This window comes from Cinclus cinclus, chromosome 6 (assembly GCF_963662255.1).
Source record: "Cinclus cinclus chromosome 6, bCinCin1.1, whole genome shotgun sequence".
Lineage (NCBI taxonomy): Eukaryota > Metazoa > Chordata > Aves > Passeriformes > Cinclidae > Cinclus > Cinclus cinclus.
The window spans coordinates 17010911-17027499 of NC_085051.1; the positions used below are offsets into that span (position 1 = coordinate 17010911).

At 43.8% G+C, this 16589-nt stretch overlaps 1 protein-coding gene across 1 annotated transcript in view; it reads right to left on the reverse strand.

Moving 5' to 3' along the window:
- Window positions 1-4299: 4299 nt before the first annotated feature.
- Window positions 4300-16589, reverse strand: part of MUC5AC (mucin 5AC, oligomeric mucus/gel-forming) — a 65811-nt gene continuing 53521 nt past the window's right edge. The window contains exons 32-37 of the mRNA XM_062495354.1: window positions 10252-16484; window positions 7397-7440; window positions 6403-6525; window positions 6205-6303; window positions 5709-5831; window positions 4300-4425 (exon numbers count right to left, since the gene is read on the reverse strand). Coding sequence (XP_062351338.1) covers window positions 4300-4425; window positions 5709-5831; window positions 6205-6303; window positions 6403-6525; window positions 7397-7440; window positions 10252-16484 — 6748 coding nt within the window. The remainder of the gene's footprint in view (window positions 4426-5708; window positions 5832-6204; window positions 6304-6402; window positions 6526-7396; window positions 7441-10251; window positions 16485-16589) is intronic.

A 16589-nucleotide genomic window follows, 5' to 3' on the forward strand; every position in this document is an offset into this window, starting at 1 on the left:
GAAGGATGGAGGGTGGTGTCCAAGATTTATGACATGGACCATCTGTGTTATTCTAACTACAGAAAGAGCTGGCTTTATCTGCTAATATATGATAAATGAATTTGAAAAATATGGTTTGCATAGCATCTTCTAGTACTGTGATGGCAAAGGTACCTGCAGCCCTCTTTCTCACTTAACAACATCACCATGCTCATGATAATTCTAATTATTAACCAACTGCTAGTCTGAAGTATTGCTGTGTTATCAAGCTAACATTTTGGGATTTACTGTCTAGTCAGTATGCTTTTTTTTCTAATCAAGAGGGGTTTTTTTAACAAATGATAGTTGAGAGGAATCTTTCACAGCTGATTTTTCTTAGATTTATTTCCTTAATGTATTGAGTACCTACTATGAAATAAAACTGTGTTCAAATTGTGCTTTTTTTCTAGCCTTCAAGTATCAGTTTCTATCCCAATTTATCTTCAAAGGTTACAGTTTGCTTTCACATTTCTCCATTTTGCTGTGAGAGATAGGAAGAGCAGAAATTAGTTTACTTTAAACAAATGTTGGTGTTCTTGTGACTGCTGAAGCATCTATTTAGCATTTTGTATTTTTATTAGCTTTTTCATTTCAGTGTTAATCAGGGATGATATGTGGGGTATAAAGAGAAATCAGTGTATTTTGAATTATTAAAATATTTCAGAACAAGAGTGTGAGCAAGGCCTCCGGGAGAAATGCAAATATGTGTTTTCTTAGAATAAGAAGGAAAAATGAGAACCCATATTAGCAATCTTCTCTGCAGTTTTGAGTTGTAGCCTACTGAAGACTTGAAATTTCTCTTCTAGATCCTCAGGAAGCATAGTCAGAAACCCAAGTTCATCTGTTTTTATGCAGTAGTATATTTTAGAAGTATTTTCTTTACTGTCTTGCCAAAAATCTTAATTAATTTTGTAAGATTGAATAGACTATACTTGGGTTATACCATAACTTTTGAGGGGAAAATTGCATATCGACGGGAGAAGTGAATTTATGGAAAGCAAGTAGATTGAAAATTATCTTAGCTACATCTGTGTTTCCATGGATGAGAGAACTATGAAAGTACTGCTGTTTGAAGTATTCAAAGAGTTCACTTAAAACATGTTTTTAAAACATTTCAGTGTATGAAAAATGGATAACTTTTATAAGTTTAATGTATTGACCATTGAAAGAAAATGAAGGATGATTCGATTTATTTTAAAATTATCTCAAATTATAAAATAACCCCAGTGAATAGAAAAGTACAATTTCCATGTCTCTGCTGTCCATGTTTCTTTGTGGATTATCAGGAGCTTACCACTCACAGGACAATGTTTTTCAGCTTTAAATTTGTTACTTCTGTACTAATCATCAGTTTAATGTGGAGTATTCAAGTTGATTGAAAATGCTTACACCTATTTTTAAAATTAATCTTTCAGTAGTTCTAAAAGAGTACATAATGGGGGGAATGGTTACAAATTCCTGCCTGGCACAGCTGGGACACTGCTCTGTGACTACCCCACCTTCCCAGGTGCCCTTGTTTAATAGGTACAAGGCTCTGCAAGTGAAAACCAAAGGATGAGGATGATGGTTCATCTGCGTTGGAAGACGCACCAAGGGAAAGTTCCCCTATGTACTGTGTTGAAACTGCTTCCAGAAAGAGAGGAGTGGCATAGGACACCCTCCAGTGAGGGGAGCAAAAGGTCCAATTTCCTGGCAAGCCCCACTTCTTAGGGAAATCATTTGCTTCTGTGGGGGCTGGGTTAGAGATGGGGAAACTTTCAACTCTGGTACAGCCCTTGAATAATTACCCATTATTGCCTTCTCATGTAGACAATAATGAAGTTTGCAATATGAAGGCCAAAGACGATCAGAAGGGATTTCAGGGCCTTGGGACACCTGGTTACTATGGGATCAGGAGTGTGAGTAGTTTTCTCCTTTATCCTTCCAGTTGCAGGGAGTGGTGAGGAAAGAAACAAGAAGAACCAGCAGATGATACTTGGTGGTGACAGCTGGGGTACCCCTGTCTCAAACAGAGAAAAAGGATCTTTGTACAAGGGTGCAGTGCTCATTGAAAGAGCATTAAACTGGATTGAAGGGGAAAAGGGCTAAACCAGGGTTGCTGGACATAAGCCTGGTGGCCACACACTGGTGTTGAACAGAGGGAGTGGTAGCAAGATCCTTCACATTGCTTGTGATGTGTGAGTATGCTGGAACGCATTTGAAATACAAATAGTACATCCAGCAAAAGGAAGAAACTAAAGGAGCTGGAAGTGAACAAATAAAAGCAGCTTTTTCTTCTTTGTACCTTTTATGCCCAGGGCAAGAGCTATTTGGACATGGATGAGGGAATTTTACCTAGTCCAGGAAGAGGGCTGTATTCCCAAAGACTGCTAGAGAATATACCCCTCTCAGTCAGATAACTTCCTGATGCCATGCATTGGACTCTCTGTCATTTAGGTAATGAAGATGGGTGTTGAAGAGTCACCATAATTGAGAAGTACTGAAAGTTTTATTGCTCAAATAAAGCTGCTTTGTCCCTGTTTTTGAGATGTGTTAGGACCATTATGTCTGTAAAAAGGATATGCAATAGCACTTTCACTAGGATCAAGAAGTGCAATGTAGCTGCAATGTTTTCTTGCTTTATTTTTTAGAGACCCCTTAATTATTTTTTATGCCAAATATAAGTTTTATGATAATATTTGCATATTTCTATAAGTTACATGAGGTGTTTTGCAGTCATATGTTTTTACTCTTCAATACTGTAATATTTTTTAAAAACCCCAAACACTACAATTTAATTGATTTTTTTATTATTATTTTTACAATTAAGACATGAAAAAAGACTGTTAAAGAAGGAGCACAAGTTAGTCTGGAGAAGACGTGATTCCAGCTTCCTAGGGTCTCTTCTTTCTTTTTCCAGTGATAGATCCTCAGCTGAGTTGCCATTGGGAACCAAGTGATACAGCTTGTTGCAATTGGGAAGCGTATTTTGCAGATTGTTGGAATTGGGAGTCACGTGCTGCAGTGGTTTGTGAAGAGCAGCCATTCACACACTGGCAGTTTTCCACATAGAGATAGTTGTAAGTTACACTGGTTCCATTTCTGCAAGTCAGGGTCACCTCTCTCATTTGGGTGCTGAGTTCCTGGCAGCAGCCACACCTGTGTTCCATTTGGTTTGCTTCAAGAGAGTACCTGTGTTCCAATGGGGGGATAAATGCATCTCATTAAAAACACACAGAAAACCCCCTCAGTGATATTTGTTTTGTGAGTGTTTGGTTTGGTTTTGGGGTTTTTTTAACATCCTTTTTTCCTCCTGCTTACACACATTTATGCATGTGATTTTCATTACTGTTGTATTCAGTAGTGGAACTGTTCTTGCTTTCACTGAATCCTATTAACACATTAACTTTGTTGCTCTTCTGTGGTCATAGAACCACATAGCTTGGAACAGACCTTTCAGATCATAGAGTCTAAGCATTAACTCAGCATTACCCAGTCCACCACTAAACCATGTCTCGAAGTGCCACACCTGCATATCTTTTAAATACTTGCAGGGATGGTAACTCAACAGCTTCCCTGGGCAACCTGTTCCAGTGCTTGACAACCATTTCAATGAAAAAAAATTTCCTAATATCCAATCTAAACACCTAGTGTACTTGAAGCCATTTCTTCTCATCCTTTCACTTGTTACCTAGGAGATCAGCCCCCAACTCCCTACACTCTTTTCAGGCAGTTGTAGATAGTGTGGACATCTCCCCTGAGCCTCCTTTATTCCAGGTTAAACACCTCCAATTCCCTCAGCTGCTCTTCAACACGTGTGCTGCAGGCCCTGCCCCAGCTCAGTTGCCCTTCTCTGGACATGCTCCAGTACCTCAATGTCTTTTAGTGAGAGGCCCAGAATTGGACATAGGACTCAAGGTGTGGCCTCACTATGACCAAGTACATTGTTCTGGTCTTGCTGGCCACACTATTGCTGATATGGGTCAGGACTTGGTCTTCTTGGCTACCTGAGCACTGCTGACTCAGGTTCAGCTGCTGTCACCAGCATTCCCAGGTCCTTTTCCACTGCCCTTCTGCCCCAGCCTATAGCACTGCCTGGGGCTGTTATGCCCCAAGGGCAGGATGCAGCACTGAGCCTTATCGAACCTCACAGAATTATTAATAAAGATATAAAACAGGACTGCCTACAACACTGAGCCCCAGGGAGCACCACTGGTGACCATCCCCCAGCTGGAGGTAACTCCACTTAATACCGCTCTCTGGGCCTGGCCATCCAGACAGTTTTTCACACAAGTGAACAGTTCACCTGTCCAAGCTATGAGCTCCCTGCTTCTCCAGGAGAATGCTGTGGGAAATGCTGTCAAAAGCTTTACAAAAGTTTGGGTAGACAATACCCACAGCATTTTCCTCGTCCCCTAAGTGGCTCACCTTGTCATAAAAGGAGATCAGGTTGGTCAAGCAGTGGCTGCCTTTCCCAAACCCATGCTGGCTGGGCCTGATCCCCTATTTGCCCTGTATGTACTCTGTGATCACACTCAAGACAATCTGTTCCTTGTCCTCTGGCACCAGGGTCAGGCTGACAGGCCTGTAGCTCCCCAGATCCTCTCTCCAAACTTTTATTGTAGATGAGCATCTCATTTGCTGACCTCTAGTGAACCTCCCCGTGGTTAACGAGACTGCTGACAAGTGATTGAAAGTGGCTTTGTGAGCACTTTCTCCAGCTCCTTCAGTACCCTTGGGTGATAAATTAGCTTGACAGACCAGTAGAAAGGAAGCCATAGAGATGTTAAATTAATTTTTAGAACTTACATTGAGGAGCCAGGGCAAGTTCCTTCACAATATGACAGCTCAACAGGTTCAGAAGACTCACAGTCAGCATGGCGGATCACAGTTTCCTTGGTGTAAGGCTTGCAGTTCTTAGCTTCATAAAAAAAAGGAGGAGAAAAAATACACTTCAGTTCTCTAGTTCTGAACCAAAGGAATTTTAAACTAGTTTCAAAGTGCTTGATGTCTGATCACTGAGAATCTGCAGTATGTGATGGGGTAGATACTGTGTAATGTATATGGAGTTGTCAGACTGTTCTTTGATTTCAGCTGTAAGGTGCCTTTGGAAGATAATGCAGAGGCCTGAGTGTTGCTGGTTTGATTTCTGGTATTCAGTGTCAGGGGAAAAAAGAAATTGCATTTTTCTTTTGAATAAACACTGAAACACAGGGTTTTCTTAAATCAACTATGTGAAAATGGGGTGAGTGAAGAATCCTTCCATCCACTCAAAGATAGTTACAGGTTCAATAGAGTGCTCTTCAGACAGAACCCAAATACAGCATTACTTACGTTTACATATTTTACAGCACCCATCAGATGTAATCTCTGCGTTGTCCTTTGTAAAAGTAAAGAAGGAGGATTTGTGTTAGTGCACAGATGACAATCATGAGTAAGAATATGAGTGAGCACTACTGATACTGGTCAGAAGGCTTCTCTGATGAACCCTGAATGAAATAATGGATGACTTGCTGTCCTCACCATAGGAGTCTTAAATACTTGTAGCCTCATAAGAAAATACTATCTTTTCTTATTATCTCATAGAGCAAGCCTAGTTTCATTCTTAAGACATTCCTGCAACTTCAGTGGAAGTGATTTGTTGTATTCTTCCTCATCCATCCTTGTTCATTTAAACTGAATCCAGTCAATGAAAATTGATTAAAACTTACAGGATTGCACTCTCTGGGGTCGTACTCAGGGCACACTTTTTTAGTTTGGGCTGCAACAAACTGATCTTCAATTTTTTCACATTTGTAATGGCTGCATTGATCGAATGGCAGGATCTCATTAACCTAAGATTTTATAAGAAAAGCAAAAAAAAAAATTATTGTGATCAAGTATGTCTGAAGTAATTAAGTTCTCACTCCTCAAAGATTCTCAGATGCTTCTGAACTTCTTTTAAGTGGCAAAAATGAAATTCTGGAAACTAGCTAGCTTGAAAGTTTAAATCCTGGCTCTGAACACTTAAACCATAAATTAGAAAGCGTTGCTCCATTAGCCACAAAAATCAAGAATTTGATTCCAAATAAGATTCAACTCAGAAAGCTGATACATTGTTTTTCAGAGTAATTTCAGTATTTTGCTTTTACCAGTAAGGGACATGAGTTGACTCAGCTTTTCTAACTTGTATGGGCCAACAGATCTGAAAATGAAAGGTATACTTACATTGAGCACATGAACAGTGTTGTTACTGAGTCTGACTTTGCAAGCTACTTCAATACACTTCCCGCAGCACTCTCCTTCTTCAGTCATGTATTGGTAGCCCTACTCGGAAAGAGATGAAGAAGAAAGTATGTTGAATTGGTGATGGAGAATTCTAGTCTTGCTGTAGCTGACTGGGCAGCCTAGAGAACCTGAACTCACCAGCGGGCAAGATGTCTCACACTGGATTGTTTCACAATGCATAAGGTTTGCATTAGTCTCTGGATCTTTCTCAGAACTGCAGGTACACTTCTTACATGAATCAATTACTACTGATTTTCCAACCTGCCAGACAGAAGAAAAAACAAAAAACATCCAAATGCCAACAGTTTCTATATCATATAAAGGCAGAATTTAAAGCATTGGTGAGAACCATTAAGGTTGCTGAAATGCAAGTATGACAGTTCTCAAATTCTCTTTGAACATAGAATTTTTTGGCTTCATGCCTTGCAGGAAAGCTTGTATTAAGAGGAAATTAAATGAAGCAATGTAAAAGGGAGCAGTAAATTAATGAAATTAAATTAAGATTGGTTTGTACTGTCTAATTATTTGACCAGCTTTTCAATGCTCCATTTAAGAATATTTTTTATCTATACATTATGTTTAGTGGTTGTAAAATAATTATAATTTAAAAACAGGGATTAAAATAAGCCTTTACATATGCAGATACATAAGCAGAGATCTAAATCTACATATGGATTTTAGTCTTTCTGAAATATATCCGCAAAGACTCCAGTGCTATTATTGAAATTATGAGTTAATTAAATAAAACCAGTTTTAGCAAAAGAGTTTAGTTATCAATTGAATAAAAAATGTTAGTTTTGTTTTTTTAAGGTTCACTGGGCTTATTTCAAAGAGCAATTGAGTTTGGGGTATTCATCAGATTGTTTGGCCCAGTCATTAATTACAGAAGTGGGAGGAAGCTTAAAAAGAAAGCACATCACTAAAAATGGTACTCTTGTTTTATATGACTCAGCTGAGAAAGACTTCTGTGACAAATTTGATTTTGACTTTAAAATACCCAAACGACTTCCAGATAAGGGTTAGAGAGAAAAACCTCCAAAAACATCTACTGGGAAAAGAACTTTCTCAAAGACTTATTTTGGTAGAAAGGATGTACTTTTCACTTCCAACAATATACTGCTGTCATTCTTACCGTGTACAATGTTCCATTAATCACACAGACCTCAGGTATAGGTCCTGAAAAACAAAACAAAAAATGAAATCCAGAGTAACTCAAATTGTGAGACTTCCTGAGAAGTCAAGATGTTGTCAAGATATTTGTTAGTAACACAGAGTATGGAAAACTTGAACTCAATCCCCCTACATGCATAGTCTTCATATGTAGTGTAGCTGAATTTTTAAGTAAAGCTTTGTCATTAAAATTAGCTGGAAGAGTTGGAGAGGAATGGCTTCAAATTCGAGCTATGCCTGAAAAATCCCTTTTTTGCCCTTTAAATTAGTTGTTTCCTCTTTGAACTCCAGGAGTCTGGTGATACACAAAGGTGCTTCAGTTATTGATTCTTTATGAGCTTTCAGAACATGGCTTGTATGGAAGATTGCCTCTGTGGAAAAGGGTATTCCTACTGTGGTAATGTAAATCTGACAACATGGCAGAACTCATCTGTGTCTTTCACAGAACTGCTTCAAACTTGCCTGTTCCTTTGTCTTGACTCTCCTTATTTAGGCTTAATTTATGGCTACTTTTTATTCTTTTTCACAAGTAAACATACATAAAATATATGTGTATGTTTATAAATAAACTAATATAACTGTAGGATTTTTTATTTTCATGGACATCTGGCGAGAGTGTAAGTTAGTAGTAAGTAGTTACTACTTTTCATACACTGTAAATTCAATTACTGATTACAATTCACTTTGTACTATTGCTTCCTGTTACTTGGTCTTGTAGTTAACTGTTAAGCTTTTTAGTGGCTTATTCTTCTGTTTATCTTAGTTTAGTTGCATTTAGTCTAATGTTGATGTGCTCTAATGTTCCCATGTAATAGTAGGAAAAAGATGCATTGATAATATTTATAGCTATAGGTACAGAGATAGTTGAGCTACATATACCAGTGAATATTCAAAATATTATTCTGCTCTCCCACCCATTCTCTCATCAAAGTTAAATGAAAATAACATTTTTTTTTGAACAAAGCTTTAATGTGTATTTAGCCAAAAATTGTTGTGTGTTCATTGAAACAGAACAATTTAAGAAAGATTTTGCTGTTATTGTGATACGTGAAGAACTTCCTTAGATACTAACGGAAGTGCAAATGGAATTTATTGGAGTGTATGGTGTGGTATTTATACATGTATTTTTAATACTTACGGCATTCAAATTCAGGACAACATGGGTCTTTTTGTGGTAGTACAGGCATAGAAACAAATCCTAGGTCACAAATAGTTTGTTGAGCTGTTTGGCATGGGAGTGGCTGGCACTGCACAGTAGCAGTGAGGGAGTCACAGACACACTTCTGGCATTCATTTATCCACTCTTCTCCAGGCTGAAAATAAGTAAATTATTTATTCTTAAATGCTGCTTCATCCTAGTTGTTCAGTTTTAACTTAAGATATACACTCAAAATTAGTAGGAAGTTCAGGTTGAAGTTGTCTTAGCACATCATTTAAGAGCAGGTATGCTCAGAACAACCACAGAATTTTCTTCTTCATAAAAAGAATGATATTTTACATTTCATGGCTAGTCTACTTACCTCTATGAAATTTAAATTACTTTAATTAAAACCATAAGTCTCTAACAGTCTTAGTGAGCTTTTCCACCTAGAGATTACTTAGAAGTCTGGTAAAGCCAGGTTAAATAATTGTGTGCTATCAGGTAATGTGTTGCATGATCAGCTTTGTTATTGAGATACATAGAGGTTGATTTGAGTTGGCTGTTTGGATTGGAATCTGTTGAAAAGGACAGAAATTGGTCAGGTTTTGCAGTAGTGGTGCATTAGAAAGTGGGGGAGGGAACCACCTTTCGTGTAGGATTGACATCAGTACAGTTTCTTTCTACTGAAGTTGCCGTGGTTGGTGAGGCAGTTTGTGATGTAGTTGAGGAGGCAACTGAAGGAACAGGAATTGGAGGACACGGCCCCTGGAAGGGCTCAATCTCACATTCCTTACTGCAAAGTGCATAAAAATTACAGCCAGCTCTGTCTGTTCTGTTGTATACCACTTCCCCTGTAGATGAAAATTGGAGGAGAATTACCAGAATGAAAATACATATGGAGAAAAAAATCAAGAAATTATTGTGAAAATATAAAATGTATTCAGGTATAAAAAGTTCTATGTTTAGATGATTTTGAGTGGTTATCTTTAATGAAATAGAGTCTTAAGGGTTTATATTGCTTTTGAATTTTTTTTATGATCATAAAATAAGACACTTACCAGGAGAAAATAAAGTTTCAAACACATGACAAAAGCATGGAATTATTCTGCTGGAAGTAACGGATGTGCTGGTGGAAGAACTGAAGGTTGCAGGAGTGCTTGTTGTAAAATAACTTGATTGTGATGTACCAGCTGAAGATACTGTTGAGCACAAGTAATAATTTATTTTGCAGGTACAGGATTTTTATCTAATAATTTAACATTTTCAAGAGGTCTGTTCAACATTCTGGCAAACCAAGTGAACATTTTTGTTTCATTCAAAGATTTGACCTATTCATAAGTGGCAATTGTGGAACTTTTTTCATTGTACACTGAAAAACATCTAGACTCTGGCAAATCTTATGAGATTTACCTCTTAAGTTCTCAAAAGATTCAACCTTCTCCACTGAAGTAAGAATTAATACTATGAAGTTAACCCAGCTGTCAAACATAGATATTAGTAACAAAGGGGCAGATTGATTGAAAATTCATTTATGTGTATTAAGGAATATAAATGGTCATATATTCATACAATCACAGATTGGTTTTAGAGGAAGAAGCCACAGAACACAAAGGTATGAATTTTGGTATAAAAAAAAACCCTGGGTGTAACATTTTAAGAAGTAGACAATGACATACCTGGGCTGAGAGTGGTGCCAGAGAAAACTGTTGTAGCAATATTTTCTACAGTAGGAGAAAAGAATGTTGTAAGAGTTTCTGTAACACCTGTGGTACTTCCAGACTGAGGAAGAGTGGTAGTGAGCACACCTGAGGAGACAGTAGTAGTAGTTAATTTTATTTCAGGAGAGGTGGAGGCACTGCTGGCACTTGTAGTGATGATGGTTGTGCCTTCTATGGCTGGGGCTGTACTACTGGGGACAGCTGTAGTGCCTGCAGTGCTTCCAATTTTAATTTCAGAGATTGTAGTTGGAGATGTTGGAGCCTGGGTTGGCACAGTGGATGTTTTTCCTGGAGCTGAAGTGGCAGATGTTGCTCTGGTGCTTCCTGCAGTGGTCATAGAGGTGCGGGCAGTGCTGGTGGCTGTTGTAGGCACAGTTGTTGTTGTTGTTGGGATGATGGTGGTTGTGCCTTCAGTCTGAGGAGGAGAGGTGCTGATGGTGGTATCAATGATGGTTGTGCCTTCTCTGGCTCGGGCTGTGGTGCTGGGGACAGCCGTGGTGCCTGCAGTAGTTCCAATTTTAATTTCAGAGATTGTCGTTGGAGATGTTGGAGCCTGTGTTGGCACAGTGGATGTTTTTCCTGGAGCTGAGGTGGTGGAGGCTGTTGTGGTACTTGACTTGGTAGTCCTAGAGGTGGTGGCAGTGCTGGTGGAAGGGGGAGTTACAGTTGTTGTGGGTTGGGTGATGGTGGTTGTGCCTTCAGTCTGAGGAGGAGGGGTGTTGGTGGTGGTAGCGATGATGGTTGTGCCTTCTCTGGCTCGGGCTGTGGTGCTGGGGACAGCCGTGGTGCCTGCAGTGGTTCCAATTTTAATTTCAGAGGTTGTCGTTGTAGATGTTGGAGCCTGTGTTGGCACAGTGGATGTTTTTCCTGGAGCTGAGGTGGCAGATGTTGCTCTGGTGCTTCCTGCAGTGGTCATAGAGGTGCGGGCAGTGCTGGTGGCTGTTGTAGGCACAGTTGTTGTTGTTGTTGGGATGATGGTGGTTGTGCCTTCAGTCTGAGGAGGAGAGGTGCTGGTGGTGGTAGCAATGATGGTTGTGCCTTCTCTGGCTCGGGCTGTGGTGCTGGGGACAGCCGTGGTGCCTGCAGTGGTTCCAATTTTAATTTCAGAGATTGTCGTTGGAGATGTTGGAGCCTGTGTTGGCACAGTGGATGTTTTTCCTGGAGCTGAGGTGGCAGAGGCTTTTGTGGTACTTGACTTGGTAGTCCTAGAGGTGCTGGCAGTGCTGGTGGAAGGGGGGGTTACAGTTGTTTTGGGTTGGGTGATGGTGGTTGTGCCTTCAGTCTGAGGAGGAGAGGTGCTGGTGGTGGTAGCGATGATTGTTGTGCCTTCTCTGGCTCGGGCTGTGGTGCTGGGGACAGCCGTGGTGCCTACAGTGGTTCCAATTTTAATTTCAGAGATTGTCGTTGTAGATGTTGGAGCCTGTGTTGGCACAGTGGATGTTTTTCCTGGAGCTGAGGTGGCAGAGGCTTTTGTGGTACTTGACTTGGTAGTCCTAGAGGTGCTGGCAGGGCTGGTGGAAGGGGGGGTTACAGTTGTTTTGGGTTGGGTGATGGTGGTTGTGCCTTTAGTCTGAGGAGGAGAGGTGCTGGTGGTGGTAGCGATGATGGTTGTGCCTTCTCTGGCTCGGGCTGTGGTGCTGGGGACAGCCGTGGTGCCTGCAGTGGTTCCAATTTTAATTTCTGAGATTGTAGTTGTAGATGTTGGAGCCTGTGTTGGCACAGTGGATGTTTTTCCTGGAACTGAGGTGGCAGAGGCTTTTGTGGTACTTGACTTGATAATCCTAGAGGTGCTGGCAGTGCTGGTGGAAGGGGGGGTTACAGTTGTTTTGGGTTGGGTGATGGTGGTTGTGCCTTTAGTCTGAGGAGGAGAGGTGCTGGTGGTGGTAGCGATGATGGTTGTGCCTTCTCTGGCTCGGGCTGTGGTGCTGGGGACAGCCGTGGTGCCTGCAGTGGTTCCAATTTTAATTCCAGAGATTGTCGTTGTAGATGTTGGAGCCTGTGTTGGCACAGTGGATGTTTTTCCTGGAGCTGAGGTGGCAGATGTTGCTCTGGTGCTTCCTGCAGTGGTCGTAGAGGTGCGGGCAGTGCTGCTGGCTGTTGTAGGCACAGTTGTTGTTGTTGTTGGGATGATGGTGGTTGTGCCTTCAGTCTGAGGAGGAGAGGTGCTGGTGGTGGTAGCGATGATGGTTGTGCCTTCTCTGACACGGGCTGTGGTGCTGGGGACAGCTGTGGTGCCTGCAGTGGTTCCAATTTTAATTTCAGAGATTGTAGTTGTAGATGTTGGAGCCTGTGTTGGCACAGTGGATGTTTTCCCTGGAGCTGAGGTGGCAGAGGCTTTTGTGGTACTTGACTTGGTAGTCCTAGAGGTGGTGGCAGTGCTGGTGGAAGGGGGGGTTACAGTTGTTTTGGGTTGGGTGATGGTGGTTGTGCCTTCAGTCTGAGGAGGAGAGGTGCTGGTTGTGGTAGCGATGATTGTTGTGCCTTCTCTGGCTCGAGCTGTGGTGCTGGGAACAGCCGTGGTGCCTACAGTGGTTACAATTTTAATTTCAGAGATTGTAGTTGTAGATGTTGGAGCCTGTGTTGGCACAGTGGATGTTTTTCCTGGAGCTGAGGTGGCAGAGGTTGCTCTGGTGCTTCCTGCAGTGGTCGTAGAGGTGCGGGCAGTGCTGGTGGCTGTTGTAGGCACAGTTGTTGTTGTGGGTTGGGTGATGGTGGTTGTGCCTTCAGTCTGAGGAGGAGAGGTGCTGGTGGTGGTAGCGATGATGGTTGTGCCTTCTCTGGCTCGGGCTGTGGTGCTGGGGACAGCCGTGGTGCCTGCAGTGGTTCCAATTTTAATTTCAGAGATTGTCGTTGGAGATGTTGGAGCCTGTGTTGGCACAGTGGATGTTTTTCCTGGAGCTGAGGTGGCAGAGGCTTTTGTGGTACTTGACTTGGTAGTCCTAGAGGTGCGGGCAGTGCTGGTGGAAAGGCGGGTTACAGTTGTTGTGGGTTGGGTGATGGTGGTTGTGCCTTTAGTCTGAGGAGGAGAGGTGCTGGTGGTGGTAGCGATGATGGTTGTGCCTTCTCTGGCTCGGGCTGTGGTGCTGGGGACAGCCGTGGTGCCTGCAGTGGTTCCAATTTTAATTTCTGAGATTGTAGTTGTAGATGTTGGAGCCTGTGTTGGCACAGTGGATGTTTTTCCTGGAGCTGAGGTGGCAGAGGCTTTTGTGGTACTTGACTTGGTAGTCCTAGAGGTGGTGGCAGTGCTGGTGGAAGGGGGGGTTACAGTTGTTTTGGGTTGGGTGATGGTGGTTGTGCCTTTAGTCTGAGGAGGAGAGGTGCTGGTGGTGGTAGCGATGATTGTTGTGCCTTCTCTGGCTCGGGCTGTGGTGCTGGGGACAGCCGTGGTGCCTACAGTGGTTACAATTTTAATTTCAGAGATTGTAGTTGTAGATGTTGGAGCCTGTGTTGGCACAGTGGATGTTTTTCCTGGAGCTGAGGTGGCAGATGTTGCTCTGGTGCTTCCTGCAGTGGTCGTAGAGGTGCGGGCAGTGCTGGTGGCTGTTGTAGGCACAGTTGTTGTTGTTGTTGGGATGATGGTGGTTGTGCCTTCAGTCTGAGGAGGAGAGGTGCTGATGGTGGTAGCGATGATGGTTGTGCCTTCTCTGGCTCGGGCTGTGGTGCTGGGCACAGCCGTGGTGCCTGCAGTGGTTCCAATTTTAATTTCAGAGATTGTCGTTGGAGATCTTGGAGCCTGTGTTGGCACAGTGGATGTTTTTCCTGGAGCTGAGGTGGTGGAGGCTGTTGTGGTACTTGACTTGGTAGTCCTAGAGGTGCGGGCAGTGCTGGTGGATGGGGGGGTTACAGTTGTTTTGGGTTGGGTGATGGTGGTTGTTCCTTTAGTCTGAGGAGGAGAGGTGCTGGTGGTGGTAGCGATGATGGTTGTGCCTTCTCTGGCTCGGGCTGTAGTGCTGGGGACAAGCGTAGTGCCTGCAGTGGTTCCAATTTTAATTTCAGAGATTGTCGTTGTAGATGTTGGAGCCTGTGTTGGCACAGTGGATGTTTTTCCTGGAGCTGAGGTGGCAGATGTTGCTCTGGTGCTTCCTGCAGTGGTCGTAGAGGTGCGGGCAGTGCTGCTGGCTGTTGTAGGCACAGATGTTGTTGTTGTTGGGATGATGGTGGTTGTGCCTTCAGTCTGAGGAGGAGAGGTGCTGGTGGTGGTAGCAATGATGGTTGTGCCTTCTCTGACTCGGGCTGTGGTGCTGGGGACAGCCGTGGTGCCTGCAGTGGTTCCAATTTTAATTTCAGAGATTGTCGTTGGAGATGTTGGAGCCTGTGTTGGCACAGTGGATGTTTTTCCTGGAGCTGAGGTGGCGGAGGCTGTTGTGGTACTTGACTTGGTAGTAACTGGTGTGCTGGCAGTGCTGGTGGAAGGGGGGGTTACAGTTGTTTTGGGTTGGGTGATGGTGGTTGTGCCTTTAGTCTGAGGAGGAGAGGTGCTGGTGGTGGTAGCGATGATGGTTGTGCCTTCTCTGGCTCGGGCTGTGGTGCTGGGGACAGGCGTGGTGCCTACCGTGGTTCCAATTTTAATTTCAGAGATTGTCGTTGGAGATGTTGGAGCCTGTGTTGGCACAGTGGATATTTTTTCTGGAGCTGAGGTGGCAGAGGTTGCTCTGGTGCTTCTTGCAGTGGTCGTAGAGGTGCGGGCAGTGCTGGTGGCTGTTGTAGGCACAGTTGTTGTTGTTGTTGGGATGATGGTGGTTGTGCCTTCAGTCTGAGGAGGAGAGGTGCTGATGGTGGTAGCGATGATGGTTGTGCCTTCTCTGGCTCGTGCTGTGGTGCTGGGGACAGCCGTGGTGCCTGCAGTGGTTCCAATTTTAATTTCAGAGATTGTCGTTGTAGATGTTGGAGCCTGTGTTGGCACAGTGGATGTTTTTCCTGGAGCTGAGGTGGCAGATGTTGCTCTGGTGCTTCCTGCAGTGGTCGTAGAGGTGCGCGTAGTGATGGTGGCTGTTGTAGGCACAGTTGTTGTTGTTGTTGGGATGATGGTGGTTGTGCCTTCAGTCTGAGGAGGAGAGGTGCTGGTGGTGGTAGCGATGATGGTTGTGCCTTCTCTGGCTCGGGCTGTGGTGCTGGGGACAGCCGTGGTGCCTGCAGTGGTTCCAATTTTAATTTCAGAGATTGTAGTTGTAGATGTTGGAGCCTGTGTTGGCACAGTGGATGTTTTTCCTGGAGCTGAGGTGGCAGAGGCTTTTGTGGTACTTGACTTGGTAGTCCTAGGGGTGCGGGCAGTGCTGGTGGAAAGGCGGGTTACAGTTGTTGTGGGTTGGGTGATGGTGGTTGTTCCTTTAGTCTGAGGAGGAGAGGTGCTGGTGGTGGTAGCGATGATGGTTGTGCCTTCTCTGGCTCGGGCTGTGGTGCTGGGGACAGCCGTGGTGCCTGCAGTGGTTCCAATTTTAATTTCTGAGATTGTAGTTGTAGATGTTGGAGCCTGTGTTGGCACAGTGGATGTTTTTCCTGGAGCTGAGGTGGCAGAGGCTTTTGTGGTACTTGACTTGGTAGTCCTAGAGGTGCGGGCAGTGCTGGTGGAAAGGCGGGTTACAGTTGTTGTGGGTTGGGTGATGGTGGTTGTGCCTTTAGTCTGAGGAGGAGAGGTGCTGGTGGTGGTAGCGATGATGGTTGTGCCTTCTCTGGCTCGGGCTGTGGTGCTGGGGACAGCCGTGGTGCCTGCAGTGGTTCCAATTTTAATTTCTGAGATTGTAGTTGTAGATGTTGGAGCCTGTGTTGGCACAGTGGATGTTTTTCCTGGAGCTGAGGTGGCAGAGGCTTTTGTGGTACTTGACTTGGTAGTCCTAGACGTGCTGGCAGTGCTGGTGGATGGGGGGGTTACAGTTGTTGTTGTTGTTGGGATGATGGTGGTTGTGCCTTCAGTCTGAGGAGGAGAGGTGCTGATGGTGGTAGCGATGATGGTTGTGCCTTCTCTGGCTCGTGCTGTGGTGCTGGGGACAGCCGTGGTGCCTGCAGTGGTTCCAATTTTAATTTCAGAGATTGTCGTTGGAGATGTTGGAGCCTGTGTTGGCACAGTGGATGTTTTTCCTGGAGCTGAGGTGGCAGATGTTGCTCTGGTGCTTCCTGCAGTGGTCGTAGAGGTGCGGGCAGTGCTGCTGGCTGTTGTAGGCACAGTTGTTGTTGTTGTTGGGATGATGGTGGTTGTGCCTTCAGTCTGAGGAGGAGAGGTGCTGGTGGTGGTAGCGATGATGGTTGTGCCTTCTCTGGCTCGGGCTGTGGTGCTGGGCACAGCCGTGGTGCCTGCAGTG